The sequence below is a fragment of the Bidens hawaiensis genome, unplaced genomic scaffold, assembly GCF_021521415.1.
Source record: "Bidens hawaiensis isolate Kalapana, Puna unplaced genomic scaffold, B.hawaiensis_p1.1 tig00002525_1, whole genome shotgun sequence".
In the NCBI taxonomy this organism is placed as follows: Eukaryota; Viridiplantae; Streptophyta; class Magnoliopsida; order Asterales; family Asteraceae; genus Bidens; species Bidens hawaiensis.
Genome location: NW_027491138.1, coordinates 1,445,808 through 1,457,771, shown reverse-complemented (window position 1 = coordinate 1,457,771; position 11,964 = coordinate 1,445,808). Strand labels below are relative to the sequence as shown.

The following is an 11,964-nucleotide window of genomic DNA, read 5'->3' as shown; positions in this document are numbered from 1 at the left end:
TCCCGCCCCTTTGCTTAACCCTTACGCATTGAACCCCTTTTTCTCTAACTCTTTGCTTGTCCTTTGGTTCTTCCCGCCTAAGGTTGTCTGCGCGGCTCCACGCGCCAGACTAAGGAAGCCTGCGTGAAGACCAGCTGTTCCCGCAGCGCGCTAAGAACGGTAGTTCTTCCCGCGACGCGTTAAGAATTTTAGTTCTTCTCGCAGCGCGCTAAGAACAATAGTTCTCGCGACGCGCTAAGGATTTGTGTTTCTTCCCGCGACGCGCTAAGAATTGTAATTCTTCCCGCGGCGCGCTAAGGATAATAGTTCTTCCCGCGACGCGCTAAGGTTGTTCCGTCTGCCTTCGCCCTCGCGCGTGCGCTCGAATCTTCTCGCGCTAAACCTTAAGTCTTTTCTTCTGTTTAGGTCAGCCTGTATTCTTTTGATATCTTATCTTTTGTTTGAGCTCTTTAGGTCAGTTCCGACATCTGTCCGAAAAGCCACTTTCGGCGCAGCATGCGCACCAACCCTATTGGTTGACAGAAAAAGTGACTGACATAATCTTTTGAAATCTTCTTTTGCATGCCTTGAACAGTGTTTTATCTGACTCCTCCCTTGCTTTACCTGTAACCTGTCAGCCCTTTTTCCTGTTCCCCTGCTGCCATATCTTTCCTTATCTTTTGCTTTTGGATTCTTATGCTTTTTAATATCTTTTGCTTGATTTGATAAGATCTTTTCCTCTTTTCTAGGGATTGTGTTCCCTAGGGTTTGCCTATAAATATAACTATTTTCTTAACACTACACACACTACACTTAAACTCTCTCCATTTGCTCTCTGCCGTTGTCCTCAGCCGCCTCCTCTCTCTGTCGTCGTCTTTTCCCTCGTCCTGCCCAGATTTCCGGTAATATATAATATATAATAATTTGTTAAAGATACATATTACTATGCTAACATATAATCAAGACATAAAACCAATCGTTAAACCAATAAACTCTTATTTATAGGTTAACTTGTGCTTATTTAAAAGTTGGTTCTTGCATTATCTTTCAACGCACCGTTTACATGTGAGTAATCTCGTACCTAATCTCTTTTTATTTTTAATGTTTTGGGATGTTCATGTGTTCGTACAAACTTGAGTCTTAAACTTGTTTATGAACTTTTGTCGCGCACAACCCCATGTGTTATGGACGTTTACTTGGCTGTTTATTTGTATGTGTGAATCATTAACCGCTTTGTTCGGCCTATTCCGAAGTTTTCATGGATCCATTAGATGAACACGGGAGACCTATCGTTTACGGTTTTCTTTTGTTTACACGTGCACAGATGATTTCTTGTTTTTGTGCTCAATTAGGAGCACGGATTGAACTATGAGCTATGATCTATTTAGGCTTGATCACAATCTGATTACACCCTTGTTAAACACCAGATTTACACATGTTGCGCGCAGATATTGTTATCTATTTATATCTATTAAACTTGATTTCTCACCGACACGCAAGTGTTGACGTTTTATTTTAACACATGTTCAGGTTTGCTGTAGCTGTTTCTGGAAGCTTGAGGACACATAGGATGTTTTCTTTTCTTTTGGACCTAGTTTAAAATGTAACAAGACAAGTTTATGTTACTCGAATATTTTGAGTTATGATATGATTTATGTTACTTTACGTCATGTTCTGCGTGTGCGCAATGAAATGTATTTATTAAATATTGACACCCAAATAGTGTCACGAGTAATGAAACAATACGTGGCGCCCCGATGTATAATCCGCCATCGGTCGGGGTGTTACACATAGCTGACTCACTATGACCTACAAAACCGATTAACCAAAACCGTCATAACGGGTCGGTTATGGTTATGGTTATCCATTAATTGACATATCGGTTATGGTTATGGGTTTGGCTCAAAACCGCCCCAAACCGACCCATGCACACCCCTAGTTTTACATTATTCATTTTTAATATTTATATATGTATATTTGGATTTTAATTTTATTTATTGTAAGCAAGTTGATAATTAATATACTTGAAGTTTGATGATGAAATGGTTTCACAAATAAATGATATGTTATCATCCGGTTTAAAAGCTATCTGGGTTTGGTGATACCCATTACCCGTTTATTTTCTTTATTATAAAATTGTTTTTTAATTATAAATAATATCTTTTTTTAAATAAAATAGGATATTAATTTTTAGTATATCCCTATTTTATAGAATTTTCATATAACTAGTTGATGAGATTAATTTTTAATATAATGAGATGTTATAACCGTTTAAGAGCTATCTGGGTTTGGTGGGACTTTTACCCGTGAATTCAGGTCAAATGCTTGAGAAGCCTTCATTTACAAATAAAACAATCTGATGGCTTGAGAGAATGGTTGTTTTACATTTTTCGTTTTTTAATATTTAGTTTTTGGATTTTAATTTTCTTTATTGTAAGAAAGTTAATAATATACTTAGGGTTTGATGATGAAAGGGTTTCATAAATAAATGATATGTTATAACCTATTTAAAAGCTATCTGGATTTTGTGACCCATGACCCACTTATGTTTTTTACTATAAAATTGTTTATTAATTATAAATAGATATTAAATTTTAGTATATCCATATTTTATAGGATTTTCACATCAAATAATTGGTAAGATTAGTTTTTAATTTAATGAGATGTTATAACCCGTTTAAGAGCTATCTGGTTTTGATAAGACTCATACCCATAAATTTGAGTTAAATCAATGAGAGGTCTCCATTTAAATATCAAGCAATCCGGTGGCTTCCATAAAAAGTGGGAGCGACCACATCGCGACACGTAGGATTTTAGGGGTTTCGTTTATATATATTATAGATATAGATATATTCTAAGATCCTCAAAATAGATGTACAATAATTCATAAATCAGAATATCATTAAAAAAAAACTAATTCACCAACAATTATCTTGTGGTTCCTTAACATGAATCATCATATATGATATATAGATTCATCTTTCTCTTGAAAGTATACTTAAGTATCAATCATTAAACAACACGGATGTGATCAGTGTTTTTATGATCAAATCGTTGTATCGGTCTCAAGTGTGTACAAATCGTACATCCATAAAGATGATTGACGATATGATAAGGAGTAGCAGTGTCAATCATATCGGGTTGATTGGTTGGATAGGTCATCCCAAATAAGAATCGTATTTTTACAGTGAAGATATCAATCTAATCGGACACACATATAAATTTGGGCATGTTCGTGTCGTTTTTCAAATTAACATGCTTAATTTTTTTTATTTTTTTTGCGAATACAAATAATGCATGATGACTTGGTAACAATTTAAACTAACAATGAACTCCACTCAAATGGACTTTTTGTTAATTGATATCTATGTGCTTTTTTGGTTTTTTATTGCTCATTTCCTGACAGACTTAAATTTATATATTTACCTAATGAGATGAAAAGGACTGAAGAATTAAAAAACAAGAATGCATAGTTGCTAATGATGAATAAAGTTGTTGCAAAATTAAGAGTTGAAGACTTTATAAAGGAAATGCATTTTCAGAAACATATAGTAATACGGAAATTAAACCTTGTACAAACTCCTAAAACATGTTTACTATTTAGTAGAGGTTATGTCAACCCATGTATTAATTGGATCATGTTCGGTCACCCCGATGTTTAATACATGTATCATATTAATCAACTCAAAATCTGATTATTATCGTGTCGTGATTCAAAATTTCTATGTATAATATAAACTTTACATGTATGCATGCACTATCAAATCATCTAACATTTGTGAAGATAATTGGTATAAGATATACCTCAACTGGGCCAAGTTTGTATCTCCGGCATTTCTTCAATAGTTTTCCTTCGATCTGTTCATTGTTTAGTTTCTTGTGGCTTATAACGCAACACACAGTGTACTACAAAGGGTACTTGCTTAAACCCTTGTAGTACACCTTAATTTCATAACTACTGCCTTTTAATTTTCCCCTGAAAGCAACTAATTAATTAATATACACAAATTATTTAATCGTATGCATATAGTTTAATTTTCAATCAGTTTTTTTTTCCCAAATTTACATGTTTGCTTAAAACTTAGTTTGCAAAAACCATAGTATTGAAAAAAATAATATGACAATTGAGTTGCTTTTTTTGAATAACAAAACCAATCAAATTAAACAAGCATATCACTAAATCTGTTGCAAAAACAAAATGCATTACTAAAACAGAAAACTGTTTGTATCCAATTTTCTAGGAAAACAAATCATAAGGCCAACCAACTAACAACAGTTTCAGAAACAAACCCGCAAACAAAGTAGCTCAATGTTAGTGCCCACACGACGGTTCGCTAATCATGTTTGTCAAGTGGCTTGAAAGGATTCAATAATCTTAAAACCTCAGGATTTGACAAGCGTTTGACTGGGAAAACCTTTTCAAGAATCCTGTCAACCTCGTCTTCATATTGATCGTAAATGTAGAACACAACAAAGGCAAACGGAAGTACTGCAAGAAGCAGAATATAAAAGTTTTAGTCATATATACCCTTACAAACTTACATAACATGATATTTACCAAAACAAAAAAATAAATTATATTTTTTTACTTAATGACCATAAAACCCCTTTCCATTATATTGTTTAGACCCTTTCTTTTATTTGAATTTCGATCGACACTGACAATATATCTTGAGAAAATTATTGTTTAATGGTAAAAAATTTAAAAATTATGTTAAAAACGGGTAAAAGCAATTAAGCTGAAAAATGGCTGAAAAAACTGAAGTTAACGATGGACATATATAAATTGTAAAGTTTTAGAAGAATAAGGGTAAAAAGGTCACTTACTAAACTGTGTTTTAGTGGCATATATTTGATAATTTAACTACTCTTGTAAAGGCATATATGACACTTTCACTTTTGCATGGGTATATATGACACCTTCCAAATTTTTAGGGGTATATATAAAATTACCTCAAAAAACTAATATCAAATATACCCATTTAATTAAATACTATTTATAACGACCATTATACCCCTAAATCCATCAAAAAATAGAGAGGGGGAGATCGTGTGAACCTTTGACAAAAAAGCTTTGCAATGAAATTGATCCAATCCAGCTAACAATGAAGAGAGATAGAGCCATCTGGTTGATAAAAGAAAATTATGAGATATTAAAGCGAGAGAAAGTATAACTTAAAATTCATGAATTTGCGTTAAATAAAAATACCTTGAAGAATAGCATCCAGTCATTCCCGCTAGAAATAGATTTTAAATTATCGACCGCAGAATTCCATGATGATGCCACTGATACAGCGGTTCTACGTATTGATTCTTCTGAAATCTTAAACTTTGATTCTGGGATTTTCTCAATTGCATATCCCATTCTACATGCCAATAAAAGCTTCTTACAATCGCAACAATATTACATTATTTATAAAAACGGATGTGAAACTTACAGATGATCGGGCAATTTGCCATGAAGAAACAGGGCGAACGAAGCCCAAATGAGGACCTTTGAAATTGCAGTTATCATCGTACTTCCAGGTAACACATAATTAATGTAGAATAAAACCAACCCAAGAATTGCAGTCCATGCCAGCCTTGGATTTCTCCAAAGAAGCATGTCCCCAACTGCAAAAGTCAAATCACAAAGTTGACTAAATCAAATTCAACAATTCACTATTCAGAATTGTACAAGTCTTGATACACAACGTACAAGCATATGAAGCTTGCTTTTGGATGTTACATTATGACTCTTCAAAATCTTGCAATAAATCCACCTCCACTTTAATTAAACTTAGCATTTCAACACTACACTTTTCAAAATGCTTTATTTCTATTTTTTTGGGCCAACCACATGATGACACGTGTCCTACTCTTATGACTATTTTAAAATATTTTTGTAAAATTCCGAACATATCGTTGCAACGTGCTTTTTTTATCTACATTTCGATATAAGTTTCGTTCAAAATGGAATTGTACGTGATAGCATACAAGTCATCTGAGCACTTATGTGCATATCGTTAAAAGTTGTATGCATATTCGACGTCAATTTTTTCCACAATATTGCCTGTGGAGGCTCTGGATGGGTTTACGTAAGGGTTTTGATTTTATTTTATGAAGTTTTGATGACGTTAAATTTTTGGCTGTTTAGCACGCTGCAACACGCATGGGTTTAATACTAGTTAACGGATGAAATTTAGGGCAACTAAGGGGCATAAACGCACTTAAGCAGCATAAACTTATTAATCCGCTATATATATACACACACACATACCTATTCCATTTCCAAGATACATAGCAGCTTTAGAAGGCCCTTCCTTTCTGGGCAAAAGCTCGGCCCTAAGATTCGAATATGATTCAATAGTCCTTTTGAGACCCTCCTGTAATAACCCATATTCATAAATCAAGCATACACAACAATTAAATTAATTAAATTATAAGATATGTAACAATTAATATTTTTAGTAATGGAATATAAATGAACCTGAAGGGTTACAATTGGAGAATAACCTAGACGATCATTTGCTTTTGCAGAATTAAACGTTCTGTTGCAACTCAACAATCGAATTCTTGAAGGGGTCAACTGTGGGACCTTCATGCCATATGGAGCTAAGACTTTGTAAATCCGCTCCACCATATGGGCAATAGGCATCATCACAAAAGCAGGAATCTTGATTCCTGGCCTGCAAACTACATAAAATCAGAAATAAAAACAAAGTGCTGCTGCATTAAACTAACTATTGTATATATCCCTATGCTTTCTACCTCATAATTTGAGCGCCAACAAGTTACGGACAGAAAGAAAATGAATACCTTTCAAAACCAAGGCCAACAAGAATAAGTGATATGAACTCCCAAAACTTTATCGGCTCCATATTTGTTATAAAGTAAGCCTGGAAAAACAATTTATTGCTATAAATATGTTGATATTATAAAATCATAGATGAGGCTTAAGTTACCTCGCCTGCAGCTTTCTTTGAAGCAGACCCGTCTGATGCTAGAGCTCTTTCAGCACAAACATGAGCATGTGCAACATTCTCAACATAAGTGAAATCATACATGTTTGTGCCATTCCCAATAATAAACTGTAACCCATAAATCAGAAGTCACTTATGCCAGCTCAGTTATAATAAGAAGCAAGATGATGCTGAAGTGAGTTTTAGGCATCATGTTTTAAAAGTGATTATGTGAATTAAAATAACTTCTATAAAATAACCAGCTTTAACGATATGGGTGGTAAGAGATGGCATTTGGATGTGCTTCTACTGTTTGAAATTGTGATAATTATGTGGTTCGAGTGATTGGCATATATTGTTCAGTTAAGTAATATATGTTGGCCCAAATCAATTTATCGGCAATAAACAGAAAACGCAGAACACAATTGATCTACCCTTTTGTATAATCTAAACCAGAAATTAAAGTACACCGTTACATAGACTTTGGCCCACTAATTATAATAGACCCAAACTTGGAGAATAAGAGAAACCCAAAAATAAGAAACTAAATAAAAACCATAATCTAAATCCCAAAATAAAACTCTGAAAATTAAATCACCCAACCTATTAAATAATACCCAACATAGACAATAACCAAAAAAACGACTCTAGAACATTCTTAACCCGAATCAGACTCCAGCCAAGATTCTGACCCATTTCACATTTTCACATGTGAACCCAAACGATTAAGTCTAGCAATTAACAGGTAAGTTAAAAAATAAAGTAAAAGGCATTCTTATATACTGTTTAGTGAAAAGGTAGAGTTAATAGACTTTTAGGGCTAAATGGGCCAGGGGTAGTAAACCAAATTTGTTTTCCCTTAGATAACCAGTTTTGTTGCAGCTATTCATAGTCATAAACTGATTACCCAAAACTGAACATTTGACCCTAAAATAATTTGATGATCAAAACCGATTTTCATCTAAAACACTTAAAAACTGAAAATCTCCTTAACTTGAAAATGCAAAAACTACATAACAGTGTACTATCCTCTAAACAGATATATAAACTTGCAATATAATTTCAAATTATAAACATCAAATCAATTACGTACCTTAGATTTCCCCGCCCTTGCTGCAGCAACTAAAGATGGAACAAGCAACTTATCACCAGGACCAAAAATGCTACTGGGACGAATGCAGCATGTTAAAAGCCCGTTGACACCATTAGCCTTGATAACTAGTGCCTCAGCCTCAGCTTTAGTTTCAGAATATGAATCATTATGCTGAAATATTAAAATGCATATAATTGCATAACATTAATACTTAATAGATAGATGAAATACATAATTTTGTGTTAAAAGTATATTTAAAACTTAAATAGTTAAATGAAAACAAAACCTTAGATGGATATGGCAATGATTCATCCCCATTGTATATTCCATGAATCCCATCAAAAACAACACTAGGAGAACTAGTATAAATAAGCCTCTTCACACTGAGTTTAGTACAAGCCTCGATTACATTCTTGGTGCCTACAGATTCAAATATTGAAAAATCAAATTGTATAAAATGGAAAGAGAAAAGGTTGCTTTACTAAACGAGTGAACATGAACAAAATTTTGTTTGTTTCGTTAAGCATACAGACGTGAACACATGAGTTATTCGTTCATTTAAATTTGCTTGTTTTCGAACGTTTACACTGATTTTTTTCAATGGTTTTACGCTCATTTATTTTGCCAGTTTACATTTTATGTTTGCTAATTTATTCATTAAAAATTTAGAACTAATTATAATTTGACTAGTTTTAGTAACTTTTCAAACCCCACAAACTCATTTTCACACTTACTTTTAATTGGTTTTTAGCTCAGTTATGTTTGTTCATCTATGTTCAGTGTTGTTCCTTTATGAACCGTGTGTTTATACTGTTTTTGAACGAACATAAGCGAACACAAACATGTTCATTTTCTTTGCGAAAAAATACGAATAAGTAAACCATGTTTGTTTAATTGTTCATGTTCGATCGTTTGTTCGATCAAAGCTAAACGAACGAGCACGAACATGCTTCGTTCATGTTTAAATAACAGTCAGTTATACAAGTACAAAATATATTTTGTTTAACTAGTAAATAAATGAATATTATTAGACTTTTTTGCGTACGTGGCATCTGAAGTGGCGGCCAGCATTAACTAGTGTCACACCACCAATGAATAAATAAAATAAGTTAAAATGAGGTTGGCAGTAATAAATTGTAAGTTGATTTCTATTTTGCACTTGCGCCTTATTTGAAGTGTTGCAAAAACTGGGGAAAAAAGGTGAAGTCCGTTTCTATTCCGTTTAATTTGCCCTTAACTGAAGTATATTCATCATCAATCATTGAATCATTTTACCTTGCACATTGACAGAATAATGCAGCTTGTAGTTATTAATGGATGAATCCGGTGCGGCCATATGAAAGACAACTTCAGCCCCTTCACAAGCTGCAATATCAAAACTTGACATAAGTCAAATGAGACTTGACGATAACATGTGAATAATGAAGCTTTAAAAAAACGATTAAAAGCTCGGTAAATCTCACAACAACTTATTTTAAGTAACGGACCTTTGAACACTTGAGATTTGTCACAGAGGTCCATAGACACGTACTGAGCACGACCTAAGCGTAAAGCTTGACCGAGGTTTCCCCTCTCCTCATATGGTTCGAGCTTGATATCGGGGGCCAAGTCAGTAACCCTAACAGAGTATATCTCATACCGGATGAGCATATCGACTAAATGACGTGCGGCAAAGCCTCGTCCTCCAGTAACAACACACCACCTCTCATGTGGACCACCCATTGATTATTTGTCCCTATAATAATAGCATAAACCATATGAATTGATGCAATCTACCTCTATTTGTGAAATTCAAAATGAGTGGGTTTAGTTAGTTGTCAATGTGACCTAACTCCTATACAGATCTGATTCAGTTAAATTCGTAAGTGTAGATCGAACATGTAGGTGGTTAAATTAAATAAGAAGGAAGGAATGGTACCTTGGTGTAAATCTCGCCGGGATTTAGCCGCCGGAGAATCAATCGCACGGCGGTCTAAATGGCAGGCCTGCAAGAAGATAGATATATGTACTCCCGATCGATCTGAACAACAACTACACTATAGTAGTATATGTAGAACAATAAAAAAAGAAAATTAATAAATTATCTTCTGGAATAATTAATATGTGCAAATAAAACTTGTGTTTCTCCCCGTGCGTCATGTGGTTTACATGTTCTAAAGTTTCCGTGCGTTATGGCAGGAATGCGGGTGGAAGTAAGTCAATTTCGGTTCGATTTGTTATGGTAAAATTTTTGTGGTAAAAGTTTCGTTACCACGGTTGAGCCGTTGGGGGGTCAAAAAGTAAAGATATAAGTTGAAAAAATAAAAGTTTCATTATCAAAGTTGATAAGACCGAAAAGTAAATATGTGACACTAACGTTGAGAGGCTAAAATGTATATATATGAGAAACTTTTGTGGTAAAAGTCTAATAATTCAAAGTTTGTAAACAAAGTTGAGGAGAAAAGGTAAATGTATGAAACTTATGTAGCAAATTTTTAGAAAGCTAAACTTCTAAAGCTGCACTTTAATTAATCGTCAATATCAATGAAGAATAAGAGTTGGTCATGTAAGCTGATAGCAACTCACCATTTTCACCGCCAAGAGTTAGAATTAAGTCTTTTACCAACATCCCCTCTTATATTTTATCATCCATCGCTTACACACTTTAAACTTTTTTAATCCGTTTCAATTGTGAGTTTCCTCTTAGGTAATGAGTCGGGTTCTGTTTTTCGGACAGAATTGTGATCTTTTTGTCAGGATGATCCTGGATGTCCAGGCCTTTGTTGTTAAAAACAAAAAAGAAAGATAATACCTACCTTTTTATGTGGGTTAACTTAGAACTCATCGTGTTGGATTTACTCGCAATATGACTGGCTTTAACCAAGGAAGTCGATGAATCTTTTGTTTGGATCTAAGATGGCTTTATATCACTTTTTGGCATGTTTGTTATAGTATATACTAGCATGCTCTTTTCATTTGAGGAACATGCGATGATTGTTCCGTCTCGTTTTTCTTCACGTAAACTATCGCCAACAATCGAATGGCTTTTAGTTGCAACTTTATCACCGTGCAAGTATTCATTTGCTACTAAAAACCTAAAGCCAATGCAACAAACATCGGAGACTTTTGATTTTGGTCAACCAATAAAATTTACACAATAAATGAAACATATTAAATCACAAAAATAATTCATATGATTAACTACAAAAACAAAACCATACATAGATAAGAAAACTATTACCATACATATTAAACAAATGTAAAACATCATGACTGGTTGTAAGCTCAATTAGTACTTCGTAGTTGACACTAGCATACTCAACAATCGTTCATTACAGAGGCCACACATAACTTTATTTGCTCAAAGGTTAATGACTTACTTCGTGCCATGTGTAGCACCACCACCACCACTGCTGATCATGCTAGTAGCAAGGAGGTTTGCATTGGCTGAGCCACTACCATCGCTACTACTATATGGTTTAGTAGCGATGGTGGTTATGTTGACCTCGCCGTCATCACTTGTGCTAATTTCCACTGTTGTCTCCGGATCCTCCTTAGTCTTGCCACAACATCCTCCCAATGTATTCTACTCATCATTTACAAATTACACCATATGATTTATTCATGACTTAATCATCAATGATAGATCTCTATGTTACATATTTAAACAAATTATAACTGTCGCACGTATGATATGTATCGCCATGTACGGAAAAAAAAACACTTCCAAAGACTATATGAAGGTCCAAATTTTACTACACGGAGAGGGAGATAGAGGTGGATTTACAACGATAGAAGTCCAAAGTTGATTGAAATAGTCGAGTAGAGCAGCCATATGTTTTTTCTTTTTTTTTGGAACGACCAACTAAGTAACACCGGGTATTCGGTACGCGGCCCCCAATGGCTAAAGGTAGCCCGAGCCGGCCACGAGTCCGGACGGACGGAGCCCCTAGCGGTCCACCTATTGAGGGA

The 11,964-nt window shown here is 34.3% G+C and overlaps 1 protein-coding gene across 1 annotated transcript; it reads right to left on the bottom strand.

Moving 5' to 3' along the window:
• Nucleotides 1–4,152: 4,152 nt before the first annotated feature.
• Nucleotides 4,153–9,735, bottom strand: LOC143619896 (3beta-hydroxysteroid-dehydrogenase/decarboxylase-like). Its single transcript, XM_077091717.1, has 12 exons — nt 9,501–9,735; nt 9,289–9,378; nt 8,300–8,433; nt 8,014–8,184; nt 6,924–7,049; nt 6,778–6,857; nt 6,449–6,647; nt 6,239–6,344; nt 5,418–5,592; nt 5,189–5,345; nt 5,038–5,104; nt 4,153–4,468 (listed from the first exon to the last, which is right to left on the bottom strand). The coding sequence occupies exons 1-12, from the start codon at nt 9,733–9,735 to the stop codon at nt 4,314–4,316; spliced, it is 1,695 nt and encodes a 564-aa protein (XP_076947832.1). The 3' UTR covers nt 4,153–4,313.
• Between the last annotated feature and the right edge of the window lie 2,229 nt (nt 9,736–11,964).